The sequence below is a fragment of the Astatotilapia calliptera genome, chromosome 16 (genome assembly GCF_900246225.1).
Source record: "Astatotilapia calliptera chromosome 16, fAstCal1.2, whole genome shotgun sequence".
Lineage (NCBI taxonomy): Eukaryota > Metazoa > Chordata > Actinopteri > Cichliformes > Cichlidae > Astatotilapia > Astatotilapia calliptera.
This window is the reverse complement of record NC_039317.1, coordinates 35,272,311-35,294,533: the sequence shown is the minus strand read 5'-3', so window position 1 is coordinate 35,294,533 and position 22,223 is coordinate 35,272,311. Positions and strand designations below refer to the sequence as shown.

Sequence of the window (22,223 nt, the reverse complement as noted above, 5' to 3'; positions counted from 1 at the left end):
TTAAACTATACTTTCACTAATATCTTGTACTCATCGTGGTTAACAAGAAAACCTTAGTCCATATTAAGCTGATCTTTTTAATGACGATTTGAGGCAGTCTTGGTCTGTTAACCTCTTTTACTGCTGGGATTTTGTTTTCATTCATCATCTTCATTCTTCAGCCTTCATCCACATCTTTACCTCTGTCGCTGTTTCAGCCTGTTTATGATGTTTGCAGAAATGTGCCTGAAATATCTGTGTCTAGTCTTGGCTGACTGTGCTGCTGTCTCGGTTGTGACCTTGACATCTTGTATTCCTAAAGTGCCTCCTCCTGAGGAGAAGAAACCATCTCTCCCAGCACCAAAGCCTTCACCTACTCCTCCTCGTGAGCAGAAGGGGGCTCCCCCTGCAGGTAGCCTGTTCAGTTTGTTCCTCATCTTTGCTGAATCTTAATGGGCCAAACTTTTTCTAATCTTCATCTCTATTTGTTTGTCCCTTCTGTCTAAGTCATCTTCAGATTTCCATGTTTATTTTTTGTTTTATGTACTTACTGTGAGTCAGTTTGTCGTGACCTTGGCATCTTGTATTCTTAAAGAATCTCCCCGAGAGGAGAAGAAACCATCTGCACCAGCACCAAAGCCTTCACCTCCTGCTCCCCCTGCTCCTGAGCAGAAGGTGGCTCCCCCTGCAGGTAGCCTGTTTAGTTTGCATGTTCCTCATCTTTGCTGACTCTTCATGAGTTGACCTTTTTTGTCTTTGATTTTTTGTATTCTTCCTCTCTAAGTTGTTGGATTTTTTTAAAATTAATGTGTGTATTATGCGTAAGTTTGCACTGACCAAGCTTATGGCTTCTTGGTCGTGACCTTGGCATCTTGTATTCTTAAAGTATCTCCCCCAGAGGAGAAGAAACCATCTGCACCAGCACCAAAGCCTTCACCTCCTGCTCCCCCTGCTCCTGTACAGAAAGTTGCTCCTCCTGCAGGTAGTTTCTTCGCTCACTTTTGTTATTGTTGTAAATGTTGTCTTTCTGTTTGGTTTCATTTGGTGGGTGACAATCGCCTCATGTTTGCTTTAACTTCACTGGCTGACTGTTGTTAGTCCTCTCTGGTGTCTCTACTGACCACATGGCAATCTTGGTCATGATCTTGGCATCTTCTATTATTATTTCCTTCAGAGGAAAAGAAACCATCTTCTCCAGCGCCGAAGCCTTCGGCTCCTGCTGCTCCTGCAGCCAAAGTTGCTCCTCCTGCAGGTACTTCTGTTACACCTCTGTTTGTTATTATAAAAAATTCTCCATGTTGTCTTATTCTGTTTCTGTTTGAGTTACTGTTATCTTTGTTGCCCATGTAAACTTTTCTTCCATCTTAACATCTTTATATTGTTCTCTGTCTGTTCCAATTTGTTGCTACTTTCGTGTCTTCTCTCTTGGTCGTAACCGTTGATATTTTGTACTTCTAAGTGTCTCCTCCTGAGGAAAAGAAGGTGCCTCCACCAACAACCAAGCCAACAGCAGAGAGAGTGGGTCCCCCCGCAGGTAGTTTCCACTGCTTATCATTAATCTTACTGACTGTTCTGTTTGTCCTGCCTTTGAGAAATCTGTTGGGTCTTAACAACAGTGAATTCTGTAGTTTTATACGTTTCGTTCATCTGTTTGTCAGTTGGTTGTTGCTTGTTGACCAGATCTTTGCCAGTGATTTAATCATGTTGGCGTTCTTGTAGCTGAAGTTGCATCGTTGGAGAAGGAAGCTCCTGCACCAGCCGTAAAGGCTGAATCAGCTCCTGTATCAAAGGAAATCTCGCCGCCTGAAGGTAACATCTGTTCTTTCATGTATGCTCCTCTCTTATGTTTGTCTTCTACTTTGAAGCATTTTTAATGGCACAGCTTCAATCTTCATACCAAACATATTTACCTTTTCTTTTAAAATGTGTTTCCTGTTTACATCTGTTGGTCTGTTTCTATACACAACAGTCCACTACCACACTTTGATCCAATTCACTTCTTTAATATTAACACAATTTGCTGAATGAAGCCAAATGACCTTATAAAGGATGTTTAAACATCTGGGGGCATCATGTTTGCAGTAATAAAACGTGTTAAACAGCTGATGAACTTCCTGCTTCTTCTTAAAGCTCACTGTCTCTATTTCTGCAAAGTATTCTGCTGAAAGCTCAAAGCAGTAAAACAACCCCAAACACAGCTGCATGCCTCAAACAAATGAACCATCTTTGGCTTTGACTGAGCCTTTTGTCTAACTCTGTTTGCATTGTTTGTACTTATAATGATTTTATATAATTTTTTGCAGACAAGGAACCAGTGTCAGCACCTGGACCAACAAAAGGTATGCAAAACCTTTTTATTTCAAAGAAACAAAGCACAACCTGCTTCAATTTTTTGTAGCCTTTTAGGATATTTTAGTTTCATCTACATGTGTAAGTGTGATTCTGTGTTATACTGTAGAAAATATTTTATTATTTTCTGTGTTATTATGGTGATATTATAAAAGGTGCATTTGCTGCCCAAACCACAGTGCCGTCTCTTAAGCAAAAGGGTAAGATTCCTGTTCAGGAGGCAAAAACACCCGAATCACCTAAGCTGAAGAGTAAGTTCACCAGAATACCGAAAGAGAAAGAACCAGAACCAGAGGTCATTAAGCTGAAGAAGGTTCCAGTGAAACCTCCAGAGCCAGAGAAACAAGTCGTAACTCATAAGGCAGAAGTGACGAGGCATCACGATCCAGAGCTAGCAGTTCATGGGCTTCATGACAGAGACGATCGAGAGATAATCACACTTGGTAGAACTGAACGAGTATTCACTGCAGATGAGGAAACTATTGAGTTAAGCCATTTTGAGGAAATGGAAAGCCTTACAGTTGTGCAAAAACCAGAACCTGGCAAATGGACAAGAACCTTAAAACCTCAGAAAGACGAGGCACCGGAGGAGCCGCATGTCGCAAAGAAGAAAATAACTAAATTGCCAAAAGCAGATGAGCAAAAAGAATCAGTGAAACTAAAACCATTTGAAACATTTGGGAAACAAGATGCTGAATTACAAGCAATCAAACTAAAAAAGGTGCCACCTAAACCAAAGGAGCCTGAAAAGGAAGTCATAACTCATAAAGTTGAAGTGACAAGGCATTATGATGCAGAATTAACAGTCCAGAAACTTCGTGATAGAGAGGATCGAGAGTTAGTAACAGTTGAGAGAAAGGAACGAGTTTTCACAGCAGCTGAAGAGACATCTGAACTCAGCTTTGCAGAGGAACCTGAAAAACTGGAGGCAGAAGATGAGAAATCAAGATGGGTAAGAGCCCCAAAAGCACCAAAAGAAGAGGAACCAGAGTCAGATTTAAATAAAAAGAAAATAAAAAAATTACCAAAGAAGGACGAGGACCAGGAAGTAGTTACACTGAAGCCATTTCAAAAACCCCAAAAACAAGAAGCAGCTGAACCTCCGAAGGCTGAGACAGAAGCTGAGGCAAAAACAGATACTGAGCGGAGTCCTTACATGAGAGGTGAGCTGCCACGAAGAGATCAACCTGCTGCTGCTGTAAAACACCAGAAAGATGATGACGATGCTCCACTGATGAATGACAATGCATCTCCACATATCAACAAAGACCAAAAGGAAATCCCACATAAGAAAAAGGTTGATCAAGTACCCAAAGATGTAGAAACTACAGCGGCTGAAAAGCTCCGCAGAAAACCTAAAATTATTTCTACACCTGATAAAGAGAAAGAGCAGGTTGTGTTGAAACCATTCACTAAAATCACCAAGCCTGAAGAAAAGCCAGAAAAAGCATCAGAAGAGAAGAAAAAGCCTTTGGACACAAAGGTACCCAGTCAAGCAACTAAAGAGCCGAAGGAACAACTTAAGAAAGCTGAAAAGACTGTAACGCCTAAAAAAGACAACGAAACACCTCAGGAGAAGGAGAAACCAGCTGAGAAGCCCAGTCCTCCAAGTCAGAAAGAAGAAGAGAGACCGAGTCCTCCAAAGCAAACCGATATCCTGAAGAAAAGTCCAGAAATCAAAAAGACTCCTTCACCCAAAGCCAAGATAAGTCAAGATAAGCCTGAAGAGGAAAAGCCCCTCAAACCTATTGAGCAGCTGAAGAAGGTTGAACTAAAAAAGACCCCATCACCCAAGATAGAGAAAATAAAGCCAAGTGAAGTGGAGCAAATTCCCATCGAGAAGAAGCCAAGTGGTGAAAAAGTCAAAAGGATTCCCAAGACTGTTTCGCCAAAAGACTCCACTGAAACCGTGACCCTCAAAAAGGTGCCCAAGAAGCCCTCACCAGAGGGGCCCTCAGAAAGGCCTGATACAGGGCGGATCCCTCTGGTGAAGGAGATCTCTCCTGGAGCTGTGGAGATGAAGCGGGTGACAACCCAGCCAGAGGAGGAGGTATGTGAAGAGGAGGGTGAAAAAATGGTAGCCGACGAAGATGAGGAGGTCTGGGACTGGGAGCTGGTTCCACCGGAAGACTGGGAAGGTGAAGGGGTGGATGGGGCGCTGGAGACTCCAGGCATGCCCGGCGCCAAGAGAGGTGAGGTGAAGGCCGGTGAACTCGTCCAGCTGATGACTCTGGAATCGCCTCATCCCATTTCAGACGATTCATCTAATCTTCATTACATCCAATTTTACGTTACATTATATATTTGTTCATCTGTTTGTCTGTCTGCTCATTGCCCATCCATCCTTTGTGATGTTTTTAAGTGGTCATCATCTTAAATCCGTCCTCAGTTGTGTCATCAGTCATTCGATGCTCATCTTCATCACTGTTTTTATTATTCACTGCAACAGTTTTTCCGTTTCCATCTCACCTTCATCCTCGTCACTGAACTTTTTTTTTTTACATGTGTGTAATTTGATGTTCAGCTGTGATCTGGATACGATCTTGAATCTTGGCTGTTAGTTTTGTTAACATCTTTATCTTGGTTTGTGTTGGAGACTAGGATGAGCTCTTGCAGTGAAGCTTAAAACTTGTCCTACTCTTTCTTGCTCAGATGGAAAACCAACAGAAGAGCCCGCGAAAGGCCGAGGTCGAGGATTTGGGGGTGAGAGCTCACTAACATTAGATCTCATCAGCACAAACCATTCGGCACTTTCATTTGCTTCATACACACTTGTAAAGCCAAAGTTGTTTTTTTGTGTGTGTCTTTAGAACAAAACCAAAAATATATTTTATGTTACAATTTTAATTTTGAGTTCAAAGCTCGTTTCTGACTGACAGCTGTGTCTGTGTATCGTCGTGAGCATAAATCTAAAGCTTTTTTGTCCTGTGGGATTCGTTGTTTGTGTCGAATATGTTTATTCTTCACAGTAGGTTTAAGTCACAGTAGGTAGCTCACAGTTTCAAAGTAAGCTGCTGTCTAATTCGTCACTTGCCCCAACATCTGAATCAACAAGAGGAGTTTTTGTGTCTGATGTTGCAGCGAGACAAACTCCATCTCCTGGTGAAGGAGGCAGGGGCCGGGGTCTAAAGCCAGGTGGAAAAGGCCCATCACCTCCCGAGGACCCATTTGGAGGATTCAAGCTCAAACCTGTCCAGCTGAAGTTCATTAAGAAGCTTAAGGACATTGTGCTGCAGGAAGCTGAGTCCATCGGCTCCTCCGCGGTGTTTGAGTGCGAGGTCTCGCCTTCCACGGCCATCACTTCGTGGATGAAAGATGACAGCAACTTGCGTGAGAGCCCCAAGCACAAGTTTACATCTGATGGCAAAGATCGCAAGTTGCACATTATTGATGTGCAACTATCTGACACTGGAGAATACACATGTGTGGCTAAGAATGCGGGCAAGGAAATAACATGCACAGCCAAGTTAATTGTTGAAGGTAAACGATTGTTTTAATCCAACATCAATTTTTAAAAACTTATTTGACATTCATGAAAACACTTTTAATCACCTTTTTCCCACAGAGCTGCCTGTGAAATGGTTGAAGGAACTGGAACCAGAGACAACATGCATTAAGGGTCAGCCAATGTACCTCACCTGTGAGCTGAACAAAGAACGGGACGTCATTTGGAAACGTAACGGTCAGGTTCTGAAAACAAAGGCTGGAAAAGTGGCCGTTAATGTAATTGGCATGCAGCATGCTGTGACCATCCAGAACTCCACCGATGAAGATGGCGGCGCCTACACCTGTGAGGTCGATGGACAAGAGGACGTCAAGACTACAACTAACGTCAAAGTTATTGGTAAGAAGTCTGCAGAGCATGGTAGCAATGAAACAAGATAAATACAGTCATTGTGCCGTCCATCGTTCAGGGTGAGTCCACCTACAAGCTGGATTGGTCCCAGGCTGAAACTGTCCCCCAGCAGTTAAAAACCAATATGAAGGGCAGCGACTATGAACAGTAGAGCTTGTATTTATGCACCATTTAAGGCCTAAGTTGATCCCTGTTTGAGTTGCCTTATGCTGCACCAAAGAAAACAGACCATGGCACAACCAAAATTACTGTGACGGTGTGCAGTCTCATTGTTCTGGCAAAGATGGCTGCTCAAAGACGGGAATCCGTCGCCATCTTTAATATGACCTTGATGCATCAAGATGGCAATAAAGCTGCACTAGGACGGCGTCAGTCTGCACACTCAAGCTCTCTTGCAGCCAATCTACCAATCCAGTGAACCAAAGATTTTCCCTAGTTACACAGAAGTCGTTGTCATATTTCCTTAGTGTGACTGAGGCATAAGAGTGTGTCTTGTTGAGCAGTTTTCCACTGTAGGAACAAATATAATGTGAACCCTTCCTCCTCAGAAACCATCAAAGACTGGCTGGTGAAGCCTCTGAGAGACCAGCATGTGAAACCAAAGGCAAAGGCCACCTTCAAGTGTGAGCTGTTCAAGGACACGCCCAACTGGAAGTGGTTCAAAGGAGAAAACGAGCTTACTCCCTCTGACAAGGTCGAGATCAATAAAGATGGAAAGGACATGACGCTCAGCATCAATAACTGCCAGCCTGATGATGTATCAGACTACACCATCCAGGTGGAGGATCGCAGATATACAGCCAAGCTGACACTTGGAGGTTGGTGTATCCACGTTGGGGAAGCATGAGGACCACGCTTTTCCAATCGCAAAGATTTCTAACTCTAACTTTCTTTGGGTGCTTTCAGAGCGTGAGGCTGAGATCCTGAAGCCACTCTCCAGTGTGGAGGTGGTTGAGAAGGAAGAGGCCAACTTTGACTCTGAGATATCAGAGGACGATGTGGCCGGTGAATGGAAGCTGAAAGGCCAGGTGTTGACTAGATCTCCGGTAAGATATTTAACAATGCTTTGTCTCAGAGTAAATTATTGGAGATAAATATCTGAATTTCAGGAGCGGCACCACGCCTCCAAACATGCTCCGTCCAGTTCTCATCTATATAGGTTCCCCCAGTTCACCAAGCTGTTCCTTCTCGTTTCCGTGCCCCACCCTCCCTCCGCTTTTCAAGTCTTCACTTCTATTTAGTGCACGGGGATCTGCCAGGAGCCGTCGGCTCTTTGAGGCCTTCCCCAAACCGCAGCTCAGTTCATGTCCAAGCGTCACCTTTACCTACTAATGTGCTGTCAAACCTAAAATGAGGACGTGGGCCCAGCTAGTGAGATAGCAGCTAAACGTGAGCTCGTCGCAGGACTCAGGCCACTCGAAACCACAAATGAGAGGATCATATACTTCTGTGCTGTAGTAAATTTAGTAGGGTTTATAGAAATGTGAATAGGGAAGTAGCACTCATGCCTCTTTGTTTTGCAGACCTGTGACATTAAAGCTGAGGGCAAAAAACGTTTCCTCACACTGAAAAACGTGCAGCTGGATCAGGCTGGTGAAGTGACATACCAGGCCCTGAACGCCGTCACCAGCGCTATGCTCACCGTCAAAGGTACGGATTTACCAAAGACAAAAATTCCCCTGTTGTAACCTGCTGCATTTTGTTGGTCATGGAAAACTGTTGCAGAGCAAACACGGTAAGAGAAGCTGTGGTTGTGTCTTTGTTTCTGTTATTAATTGCCAAATCGTTCGCACCTCTCAGAAATCGAAATGGGCTTTGTTGACCCGCTCAAGGACCTTTCTGTGCCTGAAAAGAAGCAGGCTAAGTTTGAGTGCACCATCACTAAGGACGTGTCAAAGGTCATATGGTTCAGGGGGACAGAGATTGTCACTCCAAGCCCTAAATATGAAATAATTGATGACGGAAAGAAGCACATGCTGATCATAAACAGCTGTGAGTTTGATGACGAGGCTCAGTACACAATCGAAGCGTTGGGTCAGAAATCAACGGCTCAGCTGATGGTGGAGGGTAAGTGGCAAAGAGAAGCGCCACGCTTCATGTTGTTCATGTTTCCTCTGTGAGCTCGCTCAGTGGCCAATGTCTGTCTGCGCTGACTCGATGTATTCCAGGCATGAGGCTGAGTTTTGTCCAGCCGCTTCAGGACCAAACGGTCAAAGAAGGTAACGCGGCACGCTTTGATCTCGAGCTGTCTCATGAGGACGTGCCAGTGGTCTGGTACCGAAACGAAGTCAAACTCCACGTGAGCCGAACGGTTCTGATTCACGTGGAAGGAAAGAGACACACTCTAGAAATGAGGACGCTGAGTCTAGATGATACCTGCCAAATTAAGGCAGAGGCTAAAGGCATTTACTCCATGGCCAAGCTGACGGTCGTAGGTAACTGCGCTCCCTCGTTTCCTTTTCACTTCTGTTTCACAGTAGCGTGACTTACATGACTCACTTTTTGCATTGTCATATTGTATACTGCATTACAAGACTGCTCTTCACAGAGAAAAATTATGAAAATCTACAAATTATTTGTAATAAACCAAAACTTCCTGTCTGCTCCAGAGGGCGACCCCATCTTTGTGGTGAAGCTACAGGATTACTCAGCCACCGAGAAAGAAGAGGTGACCCTGGACTGTGAACTGAGCAAAGACGTCCCGGTGCTTTGGTACCACGAAGAGAAGGAAATCATCGCCTCCAAGATGGTCATCATGAGGTCAGAGGGCACGCGCAGGTCTCTGGTCCTGAAGAAAGTGGAACTGAGCGACAAAGGCAAATATGTATGTGACTGTGGAACAGACAAGACGTCAGCCAACATCAATATTGAAGGTAAGCACGGTGACATGATTGCCTAAATTCTTTTAAACATAAAAATCAGTTGAATCATAAATTAATCGTAAAGCTGTCTAAGATTTACAGGTTGCTAGGTCAAAATAAACCCGTAAAACGTTAAATGTTCAAGCCTTTCACTGCACAAGGAAACATGACTCCGAAGGGAGGTCCAGGCCTCGTCAGCCTAGTGAGCGACCCCGTAGCAACCTCACGTCTCTAAAAATGCACATCTCCACACCGGTCTGGGAATGACACATCGATGCCTGCAGTTCACATCAAAGACAGCAGCTTCTCTGCAAACGCTCACTGAGCAGCAGTAAAACCTCAGAAAGAGATGCAAAGAGCATTTAAAAGTTGTGCCTCACTGCTGAAATCCCCACAACTTTAAAAATGAATGAAAAATAAAAACTTTGAAGGCGAGCGTTCACAGTTTCCAGTTTTTTTTAACTTTTCATGGTGAGCTGTGGGCGAGTTTGCAGCCGAGTCAGCGTCTTCCATGGGAACTGCAGGAAACCATGGCAACGTGACCCAAAAATCACTCGGCAACCAGAATCCACATTTTCCCCTAGCGACTGACCGAGGCCGCCGAGACTGTGTATGAGGACAGATGATGGATTTACTTTCTTTAAATCAAAATAAAAAAGAACTTTGGATTAAAATGAGAAATCCGAGGGAACAAACTGAAACTGATAGTTTCCAGTTCTTCCATTTTTTGTTGTTTAGCTGTAAAATCAGTCCTTTCTTCCAGAAGCAAAACAAACTGCATTTTCATATCATGACCCTTTTCCCCAAAAGCACGCGACATCAAAGTCGTCCGGCCGATTTATGGCGTGGAGTTGTTTGATGGAGAAACGGCTCGTTTCGAAGTGGAGATCTCTGAGGACGACGTCCACGGACAGTGGAAGCTGAACGGAGCGGTGCTCAGTCCGTCCTCTGTGAGTGCTTCATCACAAGCGCCTCATTGGCAGCGCTCTCCATAACATGAAGCCAGTTTATCAGACTGTTTACGTCTTTGTTTAACAGGATGTGGACATCATCGAGGAAGGAGGCAAGCACACGCTGATCCTCTACAACTGCAAAGTGTCCATGACCGGCGAGGTGGCGTACTCTGCTGCTAATGCCAAGTGCGCCGCTAACCTCAAGGTCAAAGGTAAACCAGCCCACTGACCTCATCATATTTCATAAAAAACATTTTAAATCATTGTAACCTAAAAATGTGAAACTAAAAATGAGAGCGTCTCATAGAATAAGCCAGCGGGGGATCGCAGCAGTTCAATCAAACCTCCGTCTGAGCTTCACCTTCTCAGGTCTGACTTCTCATCAGACTTCATCTCCACTGAACAAAGACACCATATATAAAAACGTCAATACTTTTACTCTGTGTTAGTTACTGTCACAGTTTGGGGCTCGTTATGACGACAGGAATCCTCTAAAATGAACTATACTGATAATTATGATTATCTAAATTCAACTAGGAGCCTAAGTTTTTCTGTTTTTCTCACTGTTTTTCTTCAGAACTCCCGCTGAACTTCCTCACACCCATGACTGATGTTCAGGTCTATGAGAAGGATGATGTGAGGTTCGAGGTCGAGGTGTCGAGAACTCCAAAGACTTTCCGTTGGCTCAAAGGCTCACAGGAGCTGCAGAGCGATGAAAAGTACGAGGTGATCCAGGAGGGAAATTTGTACGTCCTGGTGATCCGATCGGCCGCCTACGATGACGAGGCAAAGTACATGTTTGAGGCCGAGGACAAGAAGACGACGGGCAAACTGGTTATACAAGGTAACGTCGTGGTTGTATTCATTTTTTTTAAACTCCTTTGGCACCAGTGAAACCTTCAGAGAGTCAGGGCACATTATAATCATATGTTCACATTTAGATCAAATTATTACAGTTTTAAATTTGCCAAATAAACACTTCTGTCCAAACCTTCTCCAGATGAATCCAGTTTGGCAGATTTTTACCTCTGCTTTGTCTTCTGGTTCGGTTCATTTTGAACTAGAGATGGCACGATACCACTTTTTCATGTCCGATACCGATATCATAAATTTGGATATCTGCCAATACGATATGAATCCGATATAGTGTTTTTTAATCAATAAAACTGTTTTTTTTAAATATCTTGCTGCTTTTTGTATAAGTTCATACTCAAGTTAAAAAAAACACTAAAGCTATTCTGTTATACCTTTATGCAAAAAATGCACTGCACCCAAAATATTTCATAGTTCAGCAATACTGATCAAGCTAATAAACTTAAACCTGCTCCATCCTCCCTATTCTGGTGTTTTAAAGACAACTTAGCGTAAATATTAAGCAACCTGACTAACAGGGCTGCAAACTCCCAGCAAAAAAAAAAAAAAATAGGGAACCACCCCTCACGCTCCACCTCATGATGCTTAATCGACGTAATCAACCTTAATTTGACGCAGTGTGAAAAAAAATGCACAGAAATCAATTATTTTTCAAGAAATATTAAATAGATTCAACATCTTTCTTCAACAGAACTGCACAGATGGTACCTTCACAAAGGAAAAAGTACTATAGCTTACTAGGGTATATTAGACTTAATAGTTACTATATACAGTAATTGACTTCTATTCATTTTACATCAAATTAAAACTTTGGGTGTCAGATAATTATTTATTAAAAGCTAGACATTTTAAATGAGAATAAGAAAGAAAAGTATGTCTTTGTGCCCCCTTTTCCCTGTTAATGCCCTATCGGCCCCCCTGGCTAAACTTTGCTAGATCCGCCCCTGCACAGTTACAGCCGTCAGCTACGTAGATAAAGATCCTGGTGTAGAAAGTAATATTAAATAAATTCTAACAACAGCTGATCAAGCTTAAACGTGCTGCTGTTGTTCAGCCGCTGGTTTCCTCTTTCTGGTGCAAAGTGGGCCAAAAGCAAACAAGAGAGACGGACTCACAACAGAAAAGCCGATCAGCTGATCGTTAAGCAGTTTCATGATTGAAGTAGCAGCAAGAAGAGGCAGTCGCTCCATATATCGGTTGTTAAGCTTAACGCAGGAATGCTTTACAAACACTCAGAGATGAACTTACACACTTGCTTTACTTCTCTCTGGGATCACTTCCTCGGAGATGAAATGCCGGTTTGGTAGCGAGGCTACAAACACACACAGCTGCTCCAACGTGCTACGGTTACGAGCCCAGTGTCACACGTTTTGTGAGGTGTTTTTTTGATATTTAATGGATCGGATTACATTTTTTATTTCTCTCCGATATCCGATCCAGTAATTTAGGTCAGTATCGGACCGATACGTAATATCGGATCGGTCCATCTGTACTTTGAACACAGCGCTGGTGCTCATTTTTGTTTGTTTGTGAGTCACAAATACAAATCTGCTGTGTTCTGCTTCTACTCAAAGTTAAATGCACCAATGTCTGATGTCTTCCTGTGGCAGGTATTCGCCTAGAGTTTGTCAAAGCAATCAAGGATGTGACAGTAAAGGAGCGTGAAACAGCTGAATTCAGCGTGGAGCTGTCACATGACAAGATCCCGGTGGTCTGGTACAAGAACGACGTCCGACTTCATCCCAGCAAAGTTGTTCACATGTCGGCACAGGCGAAGGTTCACACGCTGGCCTTCAAGGAAGTCATCATCGACGACACGTCCATGATCAAAGTAGAGGCCATGGACAAGAGCATGACCGCCATGCTCACTGTCATTGGTCAGTGCCTCCTTTCTAAAGCACATTGAAACAAATGACATAAAAACATAGGAACAGATGACAGGACTTTAGAAAGAACAAACATTAAAGCAATCACAACTCATTCTGATTTAAAAGAAAAAGAAAAAGAAAACAGGTGTAAACAAAGCAAACAGAGCAGGTGACAGCAAGCCACACCCACCAACATCCAAGAGTTCATCCTGTCAGACTGATTCAGACACGCTTCTCTAACGCCTGATTTTCATAATGAACATACGTTTCCCCACACAGAGGGTGACGCCTACTTCACCACTAAGCTGCAGAACTACACAGCAGTGGAGAGGGACGAGGTGAAGCTGGTCTGCGAGCTGAGCAAGGCTGTAGCTGATGTGAAATGGTTTAAGGATGGGAAGGAGATCACCCCCTCCAAGAACATCGCCATTGTCACCGATGGCAAGAAGCGCATCCTGATGGTGAGGAAGGCAGAGAAGGCCAACATCGGAGAATACACCTGCGACTGCGGCTCGGACAAAACCACAGCTAAGCTCAACATTGAAGGTAAACCATGGATCTGTCCCAGCTCTCATGCTTTATGCATGCTGCTTCTCTGAAAATCTCTGAACACGTTCAGTTTTCAGCTGTTGGTAAAAGTCCATGTAAATACAATCAGTCTGACCTTTGACCTGACAAACAGAAACCAAAGTGTTTGGTAACGAGCTGAGACGGTAATAAACGGATCATTTGGCATCTGTAGCCGTCGTATCTGGATATGTGCTTTGTTAGTTACAGTTCAGCTGTTTGAAGACCTTTGACGTGAACATAAATGATGTTTTGTTCTGATAAGCACAGAGGTCACCAGGCTGTCAGAGCTTTGTCAGCATTTATCTCTCTCTGTAGAAACGTTGGAGAGGAGCACCGGTTGGGTTTCTTGGTGGATCCTCAGCTTTGTAGATTAGAGCCTCATCATTGGCGAAGTTAAATTTGACTGCTTTAACAAACAGGCGCTCCACGGGTGAAGATGTTGCTGGTTTTTATAGTGATTTCTGTCCTTTTGCAGAGCGGGATATCAAAGTTGTCCGTCCGCTGTACAGTGTGGAGGTCACGGAGACAGAAACAGCCAAGTTTGAGACTGAGATTTCTGAGGAGGATGTCCATGGAAACTGGAAGCTGAAGGGAGAAGCTCTTCATCAGTCAGCTGTGAGTCTGCAGTGACCCGCCTGGCAGTCGGTTTCATATTCATCGCCACAGAGATGCTTTCAGCTGACTTTCATGTGCTCGTGTTTACCTCAGGATGTTGAGATTAAGGAGGAAGGAACCAGACACCTACTGATCCTCTACAACGTCTGCATGGACATGGCAGGACCCGTTGACTTCTCTGCAGCCAACGCCAGATCCAGCGCCCAGCTCAGAGTCAAAGGTCAGAGGTCATTTTAGCCCTTATTTTTTAAACGATGGACAAAACGTCTCTGACACGGAGGAAGCTCCGTGCCGTTTGGCTGAAGCACACACAAACAGCAGCCCTGGTTTCTGTCACACACGGGTGTCGCACGTCTCTGTAAGTGTTCAGCCAATCAGGGCCTGTGGTTATTTTCACCACTTCAGTCTTTATCTGAAGGCAGGCTGCTCTCTGATTGGAGGAGCAGTAACCTGAAACACGAACCAGACCACAGGATCTCCAGCAAGTGCACGCCGGTTCATTTGTTGAAGGAGCTAACCATGTCTTTACCCTCAGCTCGGTCCATCACGCTGGTCCATCCTCTGAAGGACGTGACGGTGACGGCTGGAGAGACGGCCATCTTTGAGTGCGAGCTGTCATACGAGGGCATCGCGGTGGAGTGGTTCCTGGGAGGGCAGAGGATGGAGGCCAGCGACCGGGTGAGTCTGACCACAGCAGCGCCCGCCTCTCCTGTAACTCACTCCACACCGGAGAAACCGCTCACAGAGCTTTTCCTCCTTTTTAACAAAATGTTTCTCACTCATAAAACTTCTGCTTCACCACAAAAGAAGAAGGAAAAGAAATGGGACGACAGAAATAAAGAAAGTTAGTGTGGATCCAGTAAAACACTAAAAAATAACAGAGCGTTACTTTTATTAAGCCTTGAGAATTTTAGCGATTTCCTGCAAAAAACCGAGTCGGTGCAAAAAGAAATGATTTCATAGTTTCTGTTGTGATCACACAGACAGCATTAATGAAATACTATCTTTGTGATAAGAAAGCTTTGCTTATATGTTTTGTATTTCTGTTCTCACATTTGTAACATTTTCACTCCAGATTTGGAAACTTTTCTCTTTGGTTAGAAAATCCGAGCATACAAACCTTCTTTAGTGTGATTTAAAATGTGAGATGGGACCTTTTAGTGGAAACAGGTTTTCTTCAGGCACAAACAGACCTGCACTGAGTCTGTCACACGTCTGATTTTAAACAATCGCCATCAGGACACGTTTACGGTCGCCGGGCTCTGATTTGTTCCTGTCTCTGAGCAACAAAGCTGAGTTTTAAAAGAATTTCAAAATCTGAATCCCAGTTTGGATTATGAAGAAAAGACACGAGTTTTGTTTTGCAGATGTGGACAAGTTGTCTTTGTGATGTTTGATGTTTCTCTGGTTCTGCAGAGGCTGCAGCTAAAAATATCTGGGAGATAAACATGCGGCTCTTATCTGTGACTCTGACCCTCGAGTGTCGCCTTATCTGCACAAAGGCCTCAGATTCTTTCATCTCCATTAAATAAACAAATGTTTCTCAGCAGGTCGAGGTCATTTTGTGTTCCTGGTAGTTTCTAAACATATTACATGTGCTTGAATTAATAATCATGTTTTGCATTATAAGGAATGCATCAGCCAAACTAAATCTGCACTACTCGACCATCATTTGTTCGAACGAAGATTCCCCTCAGATGCTGTTTTCACTGTTTAACTGTTAGAGCACCAGATCCTCTCCCTGCTCACCTTTACTCATCGTCCTTTTGCAACTCTCTCTGTTATTTTTCTCTGAGAAAATCCTCAAAACACACCAAGTCCTGCCGTCTGAAGTTGCCTGTAGCTCTTCCTTTGTACTTCCTCTCCCATCACACTGTTTTTCAGCTTCCCTCTGTCACTGATATCTCAGATCTCAGCTGTAAGTCAAAAGCTTCTACCTGGACCCCGTTCCTACCGTTTGGGTCAAAGCCTGTCTACCCTCTCTGCTTCCCCTCATATCTGCTCTCATCTGCTCCTCACTACCACTGGAGCTGTTCCCAAAGCTGTAGTGATCACCCCAATACTGAAAAAAAAAACAGGATCCCAGTAATTTTGATCATTTCCGTCTCCAATTGACCATTTCTATCAAAACTTCTTGAAAAGACAGTCGCCGCACAACTCCACTCATACTTCACTAATAATAATCTGCATGAACAGTTCCAGTCTGGTGTTCGTCCCTCCCACAGCACTGAAACTAATAAAAATACTCACTGATCTTCTCATGGAAGCTGACTCTGGTTTACTCTCCATTCTTATTCTCCTCGATCTCACTGCTGCCTTTGATACTCCTCAGTAGGCTCGCCTCCATCGGTCTCTCCCATATCCCACTAGCTTTAAATCGCACTCAGTTTATTCGACTTAAATCCTTCACTTCTCAGCCCTTTCCTCTGGTTGCAGGCGTGCAGGGATCTGTCCTGGGGCCCCTTCGTTTCATTATCTAGCTTCTTCCGCTTGGACACATTTCACTGCTATGCCGATGACACCCAGCTGTATCTGTCCACTAAACCTGATTCTGCTCTCCCCCGTCCTCTCTCACCCTCTGCTTAGCTGAACTAAATTCATGGTTCTCTTCCAATTTTCTCAAACTCAACAGTAACAAATCCTCCTGGTCGGCACTAAACAAACACTGTCCACAACTAACAGCTTTTCTGTTACAGTCTCTGTTTCTCCATGTGTGAAAAGTCTGCGTGTCATCGGCGATGGTACTCGATCTTTTAGCTCCCACATCAGTAACGTCTCTCAGTCCGCATATTTCCAACTCCGTAACCTTAATCGTCTCCGTCCTTTTCTCGCCCCACATGCCGCTGCCATCCTTGTTCATAGCCCGGTCACTTCCCGGATCGATTACAGCAACTCTCTTCTTTTTGGTCGTAGTCAAAAATCTATCCATCAGCTTCAGCGTGTCCAGAACTCTGCTGCTCGTATCATCACCAGGACTCTTTCTATGGTAAATGGCCTGTATTTATATAGCGCTTTACTAGTCCCTAAGGACCCCAAAGCGCTTTACACACTCCAAAGTGTGGGGAGTGAGTTGGAGGGTGGGGTGGGCTGCTTTTAACTACGTAAAGCACTTTGTGCTACATTTTTTCTGTATGAAAAGTGCTTTATAAATAAAGATTGATTGATTGATTGATTTACATATTCAGTCATCCACCCATTCACACACACATTCACACACTGGTGATGTGACCAGAAGCCAGTGAAGCAGCCACAGCCACCCTGGGGCGCACTGACAGAGGCGAGGCTGCCGGACACTGGCGCCACTGGGCCCTCTGACCACCACCAGCCCTGCTCTGCAGCAGCTTCACTGGCTTCTGGTTAAATACCGCATCAATTTCAAGATACTTTTGTGCACATTCAAGGCTACCCATCATCTCTCGCCTTCATACCACTCTGGTTCAGATCACCGTCCCTTCCCCCCGGCTAGCCACCGTGGGGCGCAAGGCTTTCTGCTGCTCTGCCCCCCATCATCCCTTCCTCCTGAGATAAGAAACATCACTTCCCTCCCTCTTTTTAAGTCCAGACTCAAACTTCTACATAAATGTTTCCATCCTGCTACTTTCATTTATTTTATTTATTTGTTCAATGTTTTATCCTTATTATCTTGTAAATTGTTATGTTTGCTGTTGTTATTGCTTGTGTACAGTGTCCTTGAGTGCTTCGAAAGGCGCTTTATTAAATAAAACAATTATGATTATGATTATTATTCCATCCATCCATTCGCTTCGGCTTGTCACGGGGGCGCTGGAGCCTATCCCAGCGGTCATAGGGCGAGAGGCGGGGTACACCCTGGACAGGTCGCTAGTCTGTCGCAGGGCCAACACACAGGGACAGACAACCATTCACTCCCACATTCACACCTATGGGCAATTTGGATTCATCAATTAACCTATCCCCACAAACTATTATTATTATTATTATTATTATTATTATTATTATTATTTATTTATTTATTTATTTATTTATTTATTTATTTATTTATTTATTATGACGTTTTTTCAGAATTTTAAATTTTTGGATATTTTTGAACAGTGTTTTTTAGCAGGTGAGTGTCTGAACCCAAATAATGAATTAATAAAGCTTAATTATGAATTAAAATCACGAATGAGTTTTATTTAAAAACACAAAGGAGTTGAATTCATTGCTGGAGAAAATGAGGTTAAAGTGGAAAAAGCAGCCCAGTGATAGAAACCTGCCCGTGTGTGAAAGAGAGCAGCTCGATCAGCTGAATAATAAATTAGTAAAGTGAAATTTATTCTGTTGATATGACCAAAGGTTTTCACTCATTTCTAAAAACACATCTGCAGAAAATTCTTAAATATTTTATTATGATGTAGCTTCTCAAAGTGAATCAAGGCTGGAAGTTTGTGGACAATAAAAAATAAAAACGGTATTTTTCCCTGATTTCATCAGTTTGACACTCGGAGTTATTCAGTCATCGCTCAGACTCGCCGCCTGTTAGCAAACGAACCAGAATAAGTGTAATTATTATTTATAATGATTATTTAAGTGACGGCCCTGTATCTGTGTCCATGGTGACGCGTTCAGCTCGTGTTCGTGTGCAAGTGTGACGCTCGCTTTGTTTTCGGTTCCTGCAGGTGAAGACTCGGGTGGCGGGCCGAGTTCACACTTTGACCGTCCGAGACGTGAACCTGTCGGAGGCCGGCGAGGTCAAACTTACTGCCAAGGACTTCCAGACTCAGGCTCAGCTTATCGTCAGAGGTACGGCACGCGCTCAGACTGGGCTCCGAGGATCGAGGACAAAGCATTTCTAACAGGAGGCTGTGGTTACCACCTGTTAACCACGTCTGTCTCTGTACCTTTAGAGCCAGCGGTTGAGTTCACAAAGCCTCTGGAGGATCAGACGGTGGAGGAGGAAGCCACGGCCACTCTGGAGTGTGAGGTTTCCCGTGAGAATGCTGAGGTACGATGGTTCAGGGAGGGACAGGAGCTCAGAAAGACCAAGAAGTACGACACCATCGTGGACGGACGCAAGAGAGCTCTGATCATTCACGACTGCTCTCCTGAAGATGCCAAGTTGTACACATGTGATGCCAAAGACTTCAAGACTTCTTGTTTCCTGGAAGTTACACGTAAGGACCTTAACCAGGCTTTAATCTTTCAAATCTGCTGTCGCACCTCCAGCTGAGGTAAAGCATAACTGTGCTCATGCTGTGGCCTTTTCCATTCACAGCTCCGTATGTTGAGTTTACAAAGCCTCTGCAGGATGTTGAGGTCAGAGAGAAGGAGTCTGCCAAGTTTGAATGTGAAGTTTCTCGTGAGTCTGCCAAGGTGAGCTCAGCAGGATGCAAACAGTCGCTGCTGTCCTGTCGATCAGACTGAAACCGCTCTCACACTCTCGACTAACCCTTGTGTCGTCATTTTTCAAGGTTCGCTGGTTCAAGGACGGTGGCGAGATCAGGAAAGGAAAGAAGTACGAGATCATCGCCAAGGGAGTCCAGAGAATCCTTATCATCCACAAGTCTGTGTTTGATGATGAAGCCGAGTACGAATGTGACGCGAGAACCTCCAAGACCTCTGGCATACTCACCGTCATCGGTGAGGAACATTATTCATCTATTTCAGGGGTAGGCAACTCCAGGCCTCGAGTGCCGGTGTCCTGCAGGTTTTAGATGTGTCCATGATCCATCACAGCTGATTTAAAGGGCTAAATGACTCCTCAGCATTTCTTGAAGTTCTCCAGAGGCCTGGTAATGAACTAACCATGTGATTCAGGTGTGTTGAACCCGGGGTGCAATCTAAAACCTGCAGGACACCGGCACTCGAGGCCTGGAGTTGCCCACCCCTGATTTATTTCATGTGTTTGATTCATGTTGAATTTCCAGTTTCACCAACCTTCCAATGAGAAAAAAAGTGACGTTTTTATTCATGTCAGCCACAGATGTTTGTTCTGCTGGAAAATAAAACGTCATTCACTGATGACGGTCAGCTTTCTAACCACTGCAGGAAATTTCTCTGCTGAAGAAATATTCTTGTAAAAACTATAAACATATGATTTTAGGCTCGACTTAATAGATGGATATTTCTCTGTAAATGAACTCCTGGTGCTCGTGTTTCCTTCAGAGGAGGCAGCCAGGTTTACAAAGAACCTGTCCAACGTGGAGGGAACAGAGACGAACACCGTGAAGATGATCTGCGAAGTGTCGAAGGCCGGCGCTGAGGTTACCTGGTATCGAGGGGACGAGGAGCTCCCAGAGGGAGGTCGCTACGACCAACAGACGGACGGACGCAAGAGGATCCTGATCATCCGGGACCTGAGGATGGAGGACGCTGGTGATTACAACTGCAGGCTGAGTCCCACCATCAGGACATCCGCCACGCTCAAACTCAACGGTAAAACACGTCGCTTACTTTTTGATTTTATAGAAGAAACTGAAGTCACCAATTACCTACCCGAGTCATTATTTTCTTTGTAATGATTTCAAAAGCAATCTGAAGAGCAAAACAAAGAACGTGGAGAAATCCACTAATCCACCAAACCTTAACTCCGCCTTCTTCTCCTTTGCAGAACTGGCAGCCGAGTTCCTCGCTCGGCCTCAGAACCAGGAAGTGGTGGAGGGCGAGAAGGCAGAGTTTTCCTGCTCTGTCTCCAAAGACACCTACGAAGTAAAATGGTTCAGAGGAGACAAAGAGATAGAAGCTGGAGACAAGTACGGCATCATCAGTGAAGGAAAACGAAGAGCTCTTATTGTGAAAAGCTGTGAGCTGAAGGATGAGGGAGGCTACACTGCACACATTGGCACTGTTAAAGCCGTGGCAGATCTGCTAGTGATCGGTAAGACACTTATGGTCTTTGTCATATCTTATTACAGATTTCAGAATGCAGGTTTGGTTTTATTAAGTTTGAATTCTGTTTTAGAAAAACTGAGGATCATAACTCCGATCAAAGACACCGAGGTGAAGGAGGGAGGCGAGATCGTGTTTAACTGCGAGACCAACACGGAAGGAGCGAAGGCCAAGTGGCTGAAGAATGAGGAGACCATTTTTGAGAGCAGCAAGTACATGATGGCTCAAAGGGACAACGTCTTCTCTCTGAGGATCAGAGACGCCCAGAAGGCTGATGAGGCCGTCTATACCGTCAGCCTGACCAATCACAGAGGAGAGCTCGCCAAGTGCACTGCCAGCGCTAAAGTGGCAGGTGAGTGGGCAGTAACAGTATCTGAGTGAAGTTACAGGCTGGATTTGACTCTTTAATGAAACCAGGGCCAGCTTCCTGAGTGCTGAGTGCTTCTTTAGTTGTTCTTGTGACTCTACTGTACACACAGCCTTATTTTATTATCTGTATATGGCTCACAGTAATGTTGAAACATATTTAGGAGTTTATACAACGGCTGTCTCCATTATGTTTAATATTATAGCACCTTTTGGCAGGTCAGTGTCCTAAACCTGTTCTCAGTAATCGCAGACGTGACTCTGAAAGACAGATGGATGTGTCAGCTTTGTTATAAAGCAAAGAAAGCTGAAAATCATCTGAAGAATTCAGAATAACCGAAGTTCTGTTTCTTCCAAGAGTATCAGGACGTTTGATCCAAAGCAGCCGTTTCTTGCTCAGTGACTTTGTTGCACGTACTCCTTTGTTTCTTTACGTTCACCCTGAAATCATTTGGTCCTCCACAGAGGAGAAACTGAGGTTCTTGGAGCCAATCGAGGACAATGAGACTCAGGAGAAGAAGACCGTCAGCTTCGTCTGTAAGGTGAACAGGCCCGGGGCGACGGTGAGGTGGCTGAAGGCTGGTCAGGAGGTGACACTCAGCAAACGCATCGTCTACAGAGTCGATGGCCTGAAGCACAGCCTGACCGTTAAGGACTGCATCATGGAAGACGAGGGCGAGTACACGGCCGTGGTCGGAGATGACAAATGTGCAGCTGAGCTGATCATTAGCGAGGCACCCACAGACTTCACGGCACAGCTCAAAGACCAGACCATTACAGAGTTCGAGGATGCAGAGTTCACTTGCAAGCTGAGCAAGGAGAAGGCTGCCGTCAAGTGGTACAGGGAAGGACGAGAGATTCGAGCGGGCCCCAGGTATGACAGATCTGCGTCTGCTGTTGTTTCGATCCAAAGGAACACAAATCAAATGCTAATCAACCAAGAAAATATTCAGAAAGTTAAAATTTGGGATACGTGGTCATGACAGAGGATTACAAAAGCCTGAAGCTTCTGGGACCTTGTGTTACCTTTGATTTAAAATAAAGTGCAGTGGTGTACAGAGGCAAAATTACACAGCTGATGCTGTTA

General features: G+C 44.4%; 1 protein-coding gene across 6 annotated transcripts in view; it reads left to right on the top strand.

Moving 5' to 3' along the window:
• Positions 1-22,223, top strand: part of LOC113007498 (titin-like) — a 175,484-nt gene that overhangs the window by 60,485 nt on the left and 92,776 nt on the right. For 3 of the 6 annotated variants that reach the window (XM_026144120.1, XM_026144119.1, XM_026144118.1), the window contains 33 exons: positions 302-391; positions 575-670; positions 866-961; positions 1,154-1,231; positions 1,439-1,513; positions 1,699-1,788; positions 2,283-2,318; positions 2,508-4,520; positions 4,981-5,031; positions 5,410-5,808; positions 5,894-6,172; positions 6,733-7,002; positions 7,091-7,230; positions 7,708-7,834; positions 7,985-8,251; positions 8,353-8,619; positions 8,794-9,057; positions 9,856-9,995; positions 10,084-10,210; positions 10,576-10,842; positions 12,482-12,748; positions 13,019-13,285; positions 13,785-13,924; positions 14,018-14,144; positions 14,460-14,602; positions 18,562-18,685; positions 18,790-19,056; positions 19,158-19,255; positions 19,354-19,522; positions 20,048-20,317; positions 20,493-20,759; positions 20,844-21,122; positions 21,602-22,010. In XM_026144120.1, coding sequence (XP_025999905.1) covers positions 302-391; positions 575-670; positions 866-961; positions 1,154-1,231; positions 1,439-1,513; positions 1,699-1,788; positions 2,283-2,318; positions 2,508-4,520; positions 4,981-5,031; positions 5,410-5,808; positions 5,894-6,172; positions 6,733-7,002; positions 7,091-7,230; positions 7,708-7,834; positions 7,985-8,251; positions 8,353-8,619; positions 8,794-9,057; positions 9,856-9,995; positions 10,084-10,210; positions 10,576-10,842; positions 12,482-12,748; positions 13,019-13,285; positions 13,785-13,924; positions 14,018-14,144; positions 14,460-14,602; positions 18,562-18,685; positions 18,790-19,056; positions 19,158-19,255; positions 19,354-19,522; positions 20,048-20,317; positions 20,493-20,759; positions 20,844-21,122; positions 21,602-22,010 — 7,999 coding nt within the window. The remainder of the gene's footprint in view (positions 1-301; positions 392-574; positions 671-865; positions 962-1,153; positions 1,232-1,438; positions 1,514-1,698; positions 1,789-2,282; positions 2,319-2,507; positions 4,521-4,980; positions 5,032-5,409; positions 5,809-5,893; positions 6,173-6,732; positions 7,003-7,090; positions 7,231-7,707; positions 7,835-7,984; positions 8,252-8,352; positions 8,620-8,793; positions 9,058-9,855; positions 9,996-10,083; positions 10,211-10,575; positions 10,843-12,481; positions 12,749-13,018; positions 13,286-13,784; positions 13,925-14,017; positions 14,145-14,459; positions 14,603-18,561; positions 18,686-18,789; positions 19,057-19,157; positions 19,256-19,353; positions 19,523-20,047; positions 20,318-20,492; positions 20,760-20,843; positions 21,123-21,601; positions 22,011-22,223) is intronic. The other 3 variants (XM_026144122.1, XM_026144121.1, XM_026144123.1) reach the window with 3 other exon arrangements.